Source organism: Tasmannia lanceolata, unplaced genomic scaffold, assembly GCF_043159265.1.
Source record: "Tasmannia lanceolata isolate RefF3 unplaced genomic scaffold, GAP_Taslan_0.1 ptg000037l, whole genome shotgun sequence".
Classification (NCBI taxonomy): Eukaryota; Viridiplantae; Streptophyta; class Magnoliopsida; order Canellales; family Winteraceae; genus Tasmannia; species Tasmannia lanceolata.
Genome location: NW_027518714.1, coordinates 392,878 through 406,570, shown reverse-complemented (window position 1 = coordinate 406,570; position 13,693 = coordinate 392,878). Strand labels below are relative to the sequence as shown.

The 13,693-nt window shown below is 41.0% G+C and overlaps 1 protein-coding gene and 1 pseudogene across 1 annotated transcript; both read right to left on the bottom strand.

The window, feature by feature from the left end:
* Positions 1-4,060: 4,060 nt before the first annotated feature.
* LOC143861124 (RING-H2 finger protein ATL67 pseudogene) lies at positions 4,061-5,246 on the bottom strand (annotated as a pseudogene).
* A 993-nt stretch (positions 5,247-6,239) lies between these two features.
* LOC143860995 (anthocyanidin 5,3-O-glucosyltransferase-like) lies at positions 6,240-7,870 on the bottom strand. Its single transcript, XM_077371874.1, has one exon. The coding sequence runs from the start codon at positions 7,787-7,789 to the stop codon at positions 6,365-6,367; it is 1,425 nt and encodes a 474-aa protein (XP_077227989.1). The 5' UTR covers positions 7,790-7,870; the 3' UTR covers positions 6,240-6,364.
* Positions 7,871-13,693: the final 5,823 nt, after the last annotated feature.

Here is a 13,693-nt window from a genome sequence, read left to right as displayed (position 1 = left end):
TATACAATTTATATCTATGAGGTCTCCTTTACAAGGACAATCCTCTTTTGAGAGGTAATCAGCTGCTTTGTTGCCTTCCCGCCAAATGTGACTGATTTTCCATGTTTGAAAGTTTGCACTTATCTTTCTAATTTTCTCAACAGTTGAGGTCTTCTTCCAAGGACATGGTCTTTCTCCGGTGATTGCTCGAATAGCAAGGAGAGAGTCTGACTCTATCCAGAGGTGCTTCAACTGAATATCTTGACAAATCTTCAAACCTTTGTAGATCGCTTCGATCTCAATTTCTTGAATCGATCCGGTTTCTGCCATTGAACAGAATAGAGCAACTGCTTGTCCTCAATTGTCTCTAATGATTCCACCAATTGAGGCAATGTCATTAGTGAGGGATGCATCTGTATTTAGCTTGAACATTGGGGGTTTGGAGGTTTCCAAGAGCAGAAATTTAGATTCTGTCTCTCACAAAATAGGGGAAGATTAAAGTTTTTTGCAATGTTATGCCTTTTTTCGTCAGGAACATCATTAAGCTTCAGATATAGGATTCTATCTCTAGCACTACGAATTATCTTCTTCAGGGTAATCTGCTTTTGACTCTAAGTAGATCGAGGCAGTGAAGAGGAGTCGTGCGATGGTAGTGAATTTGGAGCCACAATTTAGGCTTGTCTAGACCAATCAGATGTAAAAGATCTAATGAAGTGGGAATGCAGGCTATTCTCCATGGGAACCGGCATGTTAGTTGGCAAGATTTTATTAATCTTGTTGTTCCATGCAAAAGCAATAGTCTCACATCGGACATGTGAAATGGATGTGGAGGGGTTATAAGGGAATAGACACCCTCCATCTAACAACTAGCTTTTAGGGGTGAGTTCTACCCGGTTAAATTCCCTACAAATGGTATCAGAGCTGGGGCGTGGTAACTCCCGGAAAGATCTCGGTAACCCCGGTGCGCCTCCGAGGATGGTGAAATTCCCTCGGAGAAGATCTCGTGGTTCCCACATTGCCGCCGCGTGGAGGGGTGAGATGGTCCACGTTGCTTCCGCGTGGATGGAGAGATTGTTGGGGTTCCACGCAAAAGCAATACTCCCACATCGGACATGTGAAATGGATGTGGATGGGTGGGTTATAAGGGAATGGGCACCCTCCATCTAACAACTAGCTTTTAGGGGTGAGTTCTACCCGGTTAAATTCCCTACAAATCTGATTGTGGAAAGCAATTCCCTGAATGTGATTGGCAGGATAAATCAGAAAGGTACAATTTCGTGGAGATTTGTTGAAGATATTGACGAGATTTTGGATCGTGATGATGGCTACCAAGTGAAGCTCCAACATGTTCATTTCAACAAATTTGGTTGCAGGCAAATAGTGCCAAGCAGTGATGCACATTGCTTGGGTCACGCCACGGTATAGATGAACATATTTGAGTTTGATTTCTTATTTCCTTGAAGGAATTTTTTTCTTCTGATTTTTCTTTCTTTTCCTCCTCGTTTGTATAGTGGCCATCTCAGTCCTTGGGGTTCCCCCCATTTTTATCCCGCAATAACAGCTATTCCATGAACAAAGAAGCCATACACATTTTTTTTTGAAAGGGAACGATTTTCTTTTAAAGAGCAAGAAGCCATAAGCATTTCAACCATAAATCTCATGACAATTCTGAATCAACTGTCTACTAACCGATTTTACAACTATGAATCCCGTGGAGAAGGGGTAAGAGCAGAAATCGTACCCAATGTTACAATACTTTTGTCACCAACCTGCTTAATACAAGTTAATAGCTTTATTAGGGATAGGAAAATGATACCCAGACCCATAAAAAAAAGAAGGAAAATGATACCCAGACACCCTTGTTTGAAAATTGGTACCCTATTTATTTAAAACTTCACTGATTGTACGTCAATAGCTCGTATTGTAACAACCAATGCCCACGTTGCAAAGTGAAGAAACAAGTCCAAATATTATCTCCCTAGGGTTAAAATTTTTCTTCAATGAAGACAAGGGATATAGTAAATAGCATGTCCTGTGAGTCTTTTCTTCACAATCATCAAGATGAGAACGAACTTAGGATGGTATTTCGGAATGTAGCTCTAACAATGTTCCGTTTTTCCCCCTCATGGAGATGTTGAGGAGACTAGATCAACACTGGATAACTGAAAACCTCAAGTCAAATCCTATTAAGAACTGAGTTATGCCTACCGCAATGTGTTATTAACATAAAATAGCAGCAGAGAGTCAGAACTCATGAAAAGACATTTAGTTTGAGGAGCTCCATGGAATGGAAGGTGTTTAACTCCAGAGTTGGGTTGGCTGGATGGGAATGTTAGGTACTTGAGATCTCCCCTTATCAGTAAGATCTATGTCTCATGGATGGGCAACTGATAATTAAAATTACCCAACAATCAATAAGCTCAGCTTAGAAACCCATGATTCATGAAAAATCACAGCAATGTAGAACATTGACTGGATCAGTTTGTACAATGTTTGGGACAACTATCAACAAATTGGTATGGCTTTGAAGCAGCTAAGTGTCAGTATGACCAGTGTTAACTCGATTGAGCAGTCAAAAAAGTGACCAAGTAGAGTTAACCCAATCAGGGTTTGATTAGAACGACCGGCCCATTTTCTTAGAACAAAAAAGAAAAAGAAGGAAAGAAGTATAATTAGTAAATCATCTCAATTGAGAACTCGAAAGTCAAAAATTCAAAATGCAGATATCTTTAAATACCAAAATGTGACCAGATTCTTGACCAAGTTCTGAGTTGCCTAAGACTTGAGGCCTAATGTAGCTAGCAACAAGGGACAAGATCTGAGTTCTTAAACCTTGAGTTTTGCACTACTATTTCCTCGCCATTTACACGCAAACAGTTCTACACCGACTTATGTAGCAATAGGAATTGAACTTAACTGAGTGATGAGATGGCTGTAAAAATCTTTGACTCCCCGGCTTTCTTCTCTTTTAACTTGGAAGTATCATAAGATCATGTGAAGTACATGTGACATGCTATATTCAAATCCTATGCTAACTCTTAAGACAGAAGTGTGGGTAATACTATAAATATTTAGGTTCAGATAAATAGACCTACAGTAACACTAAGAGCCCGTTTGGATACCTCATATTTTGTATTGGATTTGGAATTGAGTTTTGAATACAAAATGAGTAGATCTGCCAGCTCATGCTCAGAGAGAGAGAGAGAGAGAGAGAGAGAGAGAGAGAGAGAGAGAGAGGGGAAGGGTTACTTCCTAATGGAGGGGGTGAAGGAAACGGCCAGATCTGTGAGTTTCCAATTACTTATTTCCACAGTTTATTTGGAAATCTGATTCTTTTCAGTGTTACACCAGTGCCTTCGTCCCAAACTAGGTTCAGATAAATAGACTTAAAGTAAGATTTAAAAAAAAAAAAAAAACTGAAAGAATAGGGAAAAACAGGAACAAGATGTACAGTAAGGTTTGCCCTAACAGGCACAGATATGCATTTATGACATGTGGCTCGTAAGTCAATACTTCTAAGGCCCTGTTTGTTTTGGATTTTAGATCCCAGCAAAACTGATTATTGGATTCAACATTAGGCTTAATTTAACTTTGAATCCAATAATCAATTTTGGACCCACAATTGGGTCTAAAAATCCACAACAAAGAGGACATAAGCAGAAAACAGTGACATTTTTACATGTTTCATTACCCATTTCTTTTAAGTGAAATATCTAGTCTTCACAAACAACCCCACCATTCAACTTATAATGGAGTTCCAAAACTGAAAATTAATCCAAGAGTCTGGAATACTGTGAGGAAACAGAAGGGTTTCTTTCCACATGCAATTCCTCCATTATCAGCCTTTTGGGAGCAGTTTTTCAGAAAGATAAAGAGAGGTAAAGTGTGGTTCCATTGGTGAACACACCCGGGATTTTGTAATCCATAAAAAATGTTGGCTAAGATATCAGAAGTTGACAGTATAAATAGGGTAGAGAGGGGAAACAAAGTCGAGAGAGAGAGAGAGAGAGAGAGAGAGAGAGAGAGAGAGATCCCAATTTATGTTTCATCTCACAACCACAAGAAGCAATCAAGAAGTGTAAAACCTAAAATCCACGAATGGCATTCTCTCCCGTATTCTCAGATTTAGCAAGCAAACTGCAATTACAAAAGAAAATAGAAGCAAGGTACTAAAAGAAGGGGGAATAAGAAAATAGCAAACGCTCTCCATTTTTCTTCTAACTTTTTCTGACGCCATGAAATTTACAGAGGATCGAGGAGAAGAGAGTGAAAATTAAAAGAAAAAAAAAAAAGGAATAGAAGTGAGGTCAGCTCCTGTGGTTGGCCGGGTAGTGAGAGAGAGGAACCACCTCGGAGAGTGGTGTAGACATGGGCGTCGGAAGGGGAGAGGAGCGACAGACGGGGCATGAGGCGTTGAGACGGAGCCATGCGTCCACACAGGAGAGGTGGAAGAAATGGTGGCAATCAGGCAACATCCTCACCATCTCTCCTTCCTTATAATCGCAGAGGCAGATGGAGCAGCAGCAGCAGATGGACGAATCGTGGCGATCCTTGGATCTGGAGAAGCTGAATTTTGGGTAGGAGTTTATGACGGACTGATCGAGGCCCGGGATGGAGCTGTCCTCCTCTGCGTCTGTGTCGTCTTCAGCCACGAAGATGATGCGAGGGAGGACAATGCCGTTAGGGTTTTCATTATTAGGGTTAGGGTTAGGGTTTGATGATGGGCGGTGGTTTCTGGAGGCTCGGCAACATACGTAAGAGGCGAGGAGAAGGGTGGAGAGGAGGACCAGGAAGCCGACGGCGATAGCGATGGCGTAGCCCAGCCCCACGTTGCTCAGGCTGTACCCCGACGACGGAGAGCCCGACATTGTCCAAGGCTGGCTTTCACATTCATTTTTAGAATTAGCGGAGGGAGATGGAGGAAGGAACAAGAGTATTGCTAGATTTTTTTTCTTTTTCGATTTTCCCTTTTTCTGGTTGCGTGGCTACCTTTTCCCTGCGCCTGCATTTAATACCATCAGCTCCAACTCGGGGTGAGTAATAAGTAATAACCACCAACGCAAATGGCGGAGACGGTGACGGAACGGACTATTCTCATTTGATTAAATGGCCTAACGCCGTTGTCTCCACTTCACGGCATTCTGATACCTGTCCGTTTCATCTCTTCTCAGTTGCAGCCACCTCCCTTAATCAATACTGTATACTTGCTCTGCCCCTAAAGTAGGTAATTGCGAGTCTTCAAAGTACGTGGGTCCCAAGGGCAATGATAAATTCGCACCCCCCCCCCCCCCCCCCCCCCCTATAAGATGATTCTCTACGTCTCGCACCCACCCTCCTCCTCCTCTCCCACTACTTGATAAACTGTTGCAGCTCAAATCCAGATGAGATTGCGAACGGCTCTAATGTGTTGGGTCCCGCCTTCTATCTGGTTGACCTAGCTAGCTCACAAACAAACATTTATGCTCTGTTTGGTTGCCCGGTTTTTTTCGTTCCTGGGAGTTTTGTGGGAGAGTAAGTTAAATTTTGGTCCCATCCCATGTTTGGTTGCCTTTTAGCACTAGGTTTATTTTAATCCCACTCTTGTAATGATTACTTGTGGGGTGAATTTTTTAATCCCACTTTTGTAATGATTGCCTTTTCATCCCATCCCAAGATAACCCCAGGAACAAAAATAAACTCAGGAACCAAAAATAAGCTTGAGAAGAATTTTTTTCTACCCAACCTATCAAGCAACCAAACAAAGGTTTTTTTTTTCCCACCATATCTCTCAGGGTATTTTTTTTCTCCCACATAACCAAACATGGGATTTTTATTTTACCAGGATACTTCCAGGATTTTTTTTTTCCCACCTATCTCCCAGGGTATTTTTTTCTCCCACATAACTCCCGGGACCAAAAAAAACCTGCAACCATACAGAGCATTAGGGACATTCCGAGGGAACACTTAGGTGCTCGTGGGATTCCTGCCTTCAATCCCAACATAAACTAATATTAATTCCCTAAAAAAATTTCATGACTGCCAAACATGGCCTTAAAAAAGAAAAAGAAATTCACTTTTTTGCAAAGGGCTGAGATTTATATACTTGTTTTGTATTTAAACTAATCTTAAAAGTGAATGCGGCAGCGCACTTAGTGGTAACTCCTAATGCATGGAAGGAAATTCAATTTTTATTTTCATGCTAGGTAAGCGGGATTTAACCTACGACATCACGTTTACGGCTACCACTACTAGGCAATGAATATTTAATAATGCCAACTCGGTTACCCAATCATTATTCTTTAATAATAATAGATGATGAGGAATCGGACACAGAAAAGACTAGAAAGACGAGGGACATTGGGTTCTATCGACCTCTCCTTCCACCACATACAACCTAGTCTCCTCATCATTCTCGCATCCATAACTGAGCCAACTCGGCCACCTTAGAATGAGAAGATCCGCCCTCACTCAAAGCGTTCATGGCACTTTCTCGCATAGCCACCGCTCGCTCCTTCAGACCCTTCCCTTCTTCCGACTCCATGAGCCGTCGGAGGCCTCTCTCCACCTCCGCTGCGCTGACCAGCACTCCCTTATCGGCCCCCTCCACATCTAGTGCCAGTTTCAATTCCTCCACCAGAATGACCTTATTCAACCGCTGCTCCGCGTAAAGAGGCCACGCCAACATGGGCACCCCGGCACACACCGCTTCCAACACCGAGTTCCAACCGCAGTGAGTCACGAACCCGCCCACCGATTCTCGATTCAGCACAGCCGCCTGTGGGGCCCACGACTTGACTACTAGACCCCTTTCCTTGGTCCGATCCAAGAACCCGTCGGGCAACAGAGTATCCAAATCGGGATCGGGCGGTGATAAAAAGCGCTGGGATTTGTCCTCTGTAGGCGGACTGCGCACCACCCACACGAACCTCTGCCCGCTCCTCTCCAACCCCACCGCAATCTCCTTCAACTGTATGCCAGAGAAGAGCCCCAGGCTGCCAAAACAAAGGAACACAACGCTCCCATGGGGCTGCGAATCAAGCCACGATAAGCACTCGGCATCTTTCAGGTCGCTCGAGGCAATCAACGGTCCGATGGTGTGAATCGGTGGCGTAGGACCGTCCAAGACACAGGCGCCGTCGGAAATTGCCATCAAAGCGCGCGGCTCGAGGGTGTCGAAGGTGTTGATGATGATGCCGTTGGCTTTGGGCATATGGGTGCCTGAATGAAGAAATGCATGGTAGGCCTCGTCGTTGCGGTCGATTAACGGTTTGGGGGTGGCGTAGGGAGGTAGAGGAGGCAGGCCGGGGATATGGAGACGATCGGTGTCGGGAAGGTCTTGGAAGCTGACGGAGAAGTGGCGGTGGAGAGTTTGAAAGTAGAGTAAGTAGGCGAGCATGCTGGCTGGGGAGGTGAAGAAGAAGTAAGGAGGGATTTTGAGTTGGTTGGCCACTTCTAGAGCAGTGGTGCAGAAGAAGTCGAGGACTATGGCACGGATGGAGCTTGTTTGGGAGATGGTTTGAAGGGATTGAAGGAGGAGAGGGTTGTTTAGGAGGGTGAGTCGGAAAGTGAGTGTTTCCTGGTTGGGAGAAGGGGAGGAGTCGAGGGAGAGGGAAACGGGGGGAAGGTGGTGGAAGGAGATGGAAGGGTGGGAGGCGGAGACAGTGCGGATGTAGGGGTCGGTGGAACCGGTGTTGAAAGGAGGGTGGGTTATCAGGACGGTGATGGAGAAAGGAGGGTTTTCCAGGAGGAGGAAGCGCTTCCCAAGCTCTACCATGGAGATGAGATGCCCGATGCCCGGAGATGGGTACAGAACCACCACGTTATCCTTCATTCCTTTTTCACTTTCCTAATCTTCTTCTTTCTTTTTTTTTTGTTTCTCCCGGAGGAAGAGTAATGCAATAGACGGGGCATACAACTTCTATCTTTATAGATCGGTGTCCGTGGAAATAGAATAATGGGTAAATGATTAAAAAAATGTATAGTTTTATGGAAATTGTTAATAAAGGGTAGTGATTTGAAAATTATAAAATAAGGGGTGTGAGGTGAGAGAAAATGTGTTTGAAGACAAAAATACCCTTTTGTAACTTATTTTTTCTTACTTTTGTATTTTACCTTTTACACTGTTATATTTTTTTACCTTTCTCTTCTCAGACGAGACTTCTCACCGTCGGTGGAGAAACGAGACGGTTGGGAGAGGAAGATTACTAAAATACCCTTCCATCCATTTAACCTCTTGTTTTACCCTTTCACCCTCTTTTATCCTTTTTTCAGTCGTTTTCTCCTTTTTTTTCACTCGTTCTCTCCCTTTTACCTCGCCGGAAAATACTATTCTTGTTGGAAAGCTTGCATATGCGTCGAAAAGTTTAGCTTGTCGTCGGAAGTGTAGCTCCTCTTGGCAAAACCAGTACTTCAACTCTCCAAGGTATTTTTTATACCATTTAATGTAGGGTTTCATTTTGTTGAGTTTTCTTCTGGGGGTGTTGGATATGAAATACTTGGAACCATTATTGAGATTGTATAAAGCTATAATTAGTTCCTATGTTAGGGTTTGAAAAGGTTTCACTTGATTTGTAGTTTATCCATGGTTTGCAAAGGGTTTCATTTTGTTGATTTTTGTTTTTTTAGGGTTTCGATGGATTGAAAGAAATATATTTTAGAAACCAAATTAGGGTTTCATTTAGGGTTTGAAAGGGTTCCATTTGTTTTGGAAGGTTGTAGACACCCCATTTTGACCATACCCTAAACCTCCCGTGTTTGAGCAAAAATCCAACCAAATCAATCAGCTAGGGCCTCAAATTTCATCATAGGCTAGTTTAGGGTCCTAACTAGGTCCCCGTAAAATTTTGTCGAAATCCGAGTTCGTTTGCCTAGCGAACGAGTCGAGCAAAGTCGTAGTGCAAGTTCGCAAAAGGGGGGTGAATTTATCTGCTAGGGGGGTTGAATTTATCCGGTTAGGGGGGCGAATTTATCCTTGAAAGGACGTGTATGGCCGAATAAGCCATGATTCGGGCATGCGCCCATCACTTTTTCGCGCGAATCCGCGCGCTTCATCCACTTGAAGTACGAATATCAACCCAAGTAGTGGTTATAAATATGAGCTAACCTCCTCATTTAACCGGGATTAGGGTTTTCTTAACTCATTTAGAGAGAGAATGTGGTTTTTTAGAGAGAGAGAAAGGGGATCTGTGAGTCTTCTTCTCCGATCAATTGCCGGATTTCTGCCATTTTTGCTGTTGATTAGCTTCTCTCTATCTCGTTTTTATCTTGTTCTTCTTTTGTACTCTATTTCTTTAACCTCGAACCCTAGATTTTCTAACGCAAGTTTGAAACCCTAACCTTTGGTTCTTCAGTTTTCTGATCTGATTTGGTTTCCTCCGGTGAATCCTATCGGATTTCGACCAACAACTTCGGCCAATACCTCAAATGCAAGCTATCCTCAACCTCAAATCATCAAGATCTGGTATATTTTGGTAAAATTTGATCACCTCTGGTTTAGCCTTGATACTTCAAATTAGGCTTGGAGGAATTTTGAGAAGATTTTCAGAAGCAATAAGAAGATCAAAGCTGAGAGTTAAAGAGAGGAGACCAAAAGCTTTTAGTGTTGATCGCCTGTTCATCTACAACAATCTGTTTTTTTCATTAAGGGAGAGAACGAGAAAGGAAGGATGCCATCGCTCAATCTTAACCCCTAGCTTCGATCTTCTCCGATCATCTTCTCCGGTGATTTCGCCGGAGCTCCATCCAATTCCAACCGGTCTCTTCACCTGAGCATCAGCCATATTCTCTCAGCCATACTCTTGAAACTTTAACTCTAAACCCTAATTCAAAGCTCTAGAAATCCTAACGTTTCATCTTCTCCGTGATGCTCGCCGGAATCCGGCAAAACTCCATGGAATCCGACCTCTTTTTACTCGGATCCGGTGAATTCAAACATTTTAGTTTCATTTAAAGAGAAAAAAAAGAAAAGAGAAAATCAGCCCCTGTTTATATGATTTTTGTTTCCCTCATCTTCATTGGGAGTATTCTAAAGAGCAGAAATTTGAAGAAGGAAGGGTGTTGCTAGCTCACAAAGAAAAGCCTCGGTAGCTAATCTGAAAGAGTCGAAAGCCAATTTCAAAGAGGAAAACAGAGGGAGAGGTAAGATTAACCCAGTTTTTCTCTATGCAAATTCCTTATGTGTTTGGTATTTGTTATTGCTTGGATTTTACTTTGCTAATTTATCTTTTTCTTTTCTTATTACTTTATAAGCTAAATCTGATTGGGTAGGAAAATGATAGGTTATTGCAATATGATTCTCATCTTGAATTTTATTTGGTTATAATAAGGGAAATATTGACTTGAATTCTAATGAAAATCAATCTGAATTGTACTCCTATCTATGTAGTTCTTATAATGTCTGTAATTAAAATGGAAGGCTCTCATTTTAGGAGTTGCCATTCTCAGCCCCTCACTTTTAGTGACAATTTTCCTTCATAGAATATGGTGTCAAAGTTGTCACTACCAAACAAAAAAGAAGAAGAAGAAGTTTTGGGCGTTACATGCTATTTTGATGGTTGCACTAAGACAACTTGTTTGTTTCAGGTTAATTAACCATTCATTATTCTCGGGTGTGATAATTTCATAACCCAAAACTGTTGTTGAGCTTGGTATAATTATCAAAATAGGTTGGTGGTCAAACTAATGCCCTTATCATTCTATAATAAGGCTTACTAATAACTTAAATTAATGAAGTAGTGTCTAGACCACAAAAGATGAAAAGGCCTAGGGCTCTTATTAGAGTATAATAGTGTTCATATCATTTTTCATACTATCTACTGATGAATGTTACTACCTCTGTTCCTAATTGCATAAGGTTATTTTTTGTTTTGTTTTGTCCTATAAGTGATGGGTTATAGGGTTTTATGTTTAAAAAATTGCAAGTGTACTTATCCGTTCTTAATTGTATAAACGTGATTTTGGTGGCATTTTTGTTTTGGGTGTTATTGACAATATTATTAATGAGGTTATAGTGTTTTGACGATGACACCATACTCTTGAAATGATTAGATAACCTTTACACTCTTGTGATATTAGAAGCCCTCATTATTTTTAATATGGCAGCCTTCACCCACTTGATAATGGCAGCCCCTATTTTTATTTGATAAATAATAGCCCCATGTCTGTAATGATAGCAGCCCCCATGTCTTTAATGATAGCAGCCCCCTTTATATCTTTGTTTTGGCAGCCATCTCTTCATATTGGTAACGACAGCCCTCTTTACACTTTGGTATTTGCAGCCCTCTAAACCTTTATAACTTCTGTCATGGTGTTGTGGGTTTACATGTTTGAATTTGGTACCATCAAAGCATGGGGTCTTACACTAGAATTTGATTTTCCCTTGCTCAAGATCTATGTCCTTAAATATTGAAAAGTGTGAATCATTGTATCTGGAAGAGACCCTTGAATTCAGTCACCTACTAACTTGTCCTTGATATTTGCCCTCATAGATTAGAGATTACATGTTATGTTTGGATTGAAATTATACTATTGGTTCTCTGATATTTCTCATGAGAATGCATATCAATTCCTTTTAGGTGGCATTGGTTGTTTCTTTCTATTTCTTATAATAAGTGTTGTCAGTGTAGTTGTTCCATTCAATATGAGAAATTTGTCTTCTTTCTTATTCGGACTGAAATGGTATCAATTCATATGGAATAAGATAATTTGGATCACTTATCAATGATGTCAGATGTCCAAGGTTGTTCTGCTTAGCCACAGGTAACATGTGTGTTTTATGGTTGTATTCAATTGCTTTCCAAAAACTTAACATATTGTGTAGACAATGAATTGAGATTACAGGTTGATGTTAATGTTGATAGCCTTAGTTTTGTCTATGCAATGCTGAATATGCTTTGATTCTTTTTTAAAAGTAATTTTGGAACAATAGATTTTATAAGCGACATATTTTTTATGATTGGAACAACATTAGTTGAATTGTATGAATAGAATTAAAAGGTGCAGATATTCACCTCATCCTGTTTTAGTAATGGCATGCTACATAAGTGTTCCTAATAATATTGCAATAATATATTCTGAAATCAATAACCTTTAATTGGATGATTTGAATATCATTGGTTGTATGAAACAGGTGAGACCAAAATTTTTTAATCCTTGTATTATCTAGTTTAATGATAGCATGTTGTTTTTATTTTTTGTTTGTACTGAAAGGATAAATCTTATAACCAATGGACATATGTTAAAATTTAAATGCACATTAGAATGGACAAAGAATAGCATTATCCTTGTCTGTTTTAGATAACTGCAAGATTCTGTTTTGTTCTTCTTTCTTTTCAGTACAAAGTAGTTCCTCTTATTGCAAAGGGCGATGAAGGCGCTAGCCCAAGCCCATCTTTAGGGGACTTGCTTAGTCCAAATAGCACTCCCATCTTTTATTTGAAAGACTTGCCCAGTCTTTTAGATGTGTATTCTTTATAGACATTAGATTCCCTTTGTTCATTGCAAGGGCAATGAAAGAGATATTTTGAGCCCACCCTTTAGGGAGACAAGTTATGTCTCAGTATGAAAGTCAAATCCTTTAGAGACAAGCTATGTCTCATGTAGAAAAGAGTTATACCTTTTGGAGACAGGCTTTGTCTCATTGGCCCTACTTATCATTTTGTTTTAGGAGACATGTCATGTCTCATTAGAGCCCTTCTCAGAGTCAGTCATTCTTTCAGGAGTCTGTCCTATCATCATAAGGGTTAGGATTCTATCCAACCTCTCATCAAATCATGTGATTTTTATCCACTCTTGCAAGGCATAGGATGCTGTCCAACCCTTGCAGAGTCGTGATTCTGTCCAATTCCCCCGCAAAGCATAGGATGCTGTCCAACCTTTGCGGGATATTCAGGAGTCTATCCTGCCTTTATGATGATAGGATTCTGTCCTCTTGTGTCAAAAATAACAAAACATCAAAAACATTTCAAAAACCAAAAATCTTAAAAATCTTGAGTCATTCAGAGTAGTTAGAAAAATCTGTTTCTGAACTACGTTGGCTTGATCCCTTCCCATAGGGTACGCAGTGCAGCTTGGGATCTACATCCCAAGTCCAGCCAAACCTTTAAAAATAAACATTTTAAACTTTCCAAAAATACAAAAATTCTTCAAAACCTTTTTCAAAAGGATCTTCCCCTAGAGTTAGGATTCTGTCCTAGACATTTAGGGTGTTTTAGAGTTAGGAGTCTGTCTTGATTTGTTGATATAGTGTGTCCTGTCGTGTGAGTGTCCCTAGAGTTAGGAGGCCTCGAGTCGATCGGTTAGACATTTAGTTGAACCGATGGCTAGACTAGGAAGCATATAGTCAGCCCATGGTTTTCATTAGGTTGCACAGCCTAATTACACATAGAATATAGGGCCCACCTGCATTAGCTTAAGGCTAATCAACTTGCATTAGTTAGGGCATATAGAGAGTCCTAAAAACTACAATTCACCTGAACTTAAGCAATCGTACAAAAAGCTTTAAAAATCAGTTGAGTCTAGTGGATCGAGTCTAGGATAGCGGTTCTAGATGGTTAGGTATAGTAGGTTAGAATAGGGCATCGAACTACGTTGACTCCGATTCTTCCCGAGGCCGGGATACGTAGAGCAGCTGGGATGGACGGCCATCTTGGTCCGAGTCAGGTCGCATTAGAGTTATGACTCATTTTGTCTAGTCATGTATAGAATTGAATTGTGTTGTGTGTTTTGCTATGTTTTC

What these genes read in the sequence shown, in the direction of transcription:
- LOC143860995 (XM_077371874.1), bottom strand. Translation starts at nt 7,789, where the DNA reads ATGAAGGATAACGTGGTGGTTCTGTACCCATCTCCGGGCATCGGGCAT.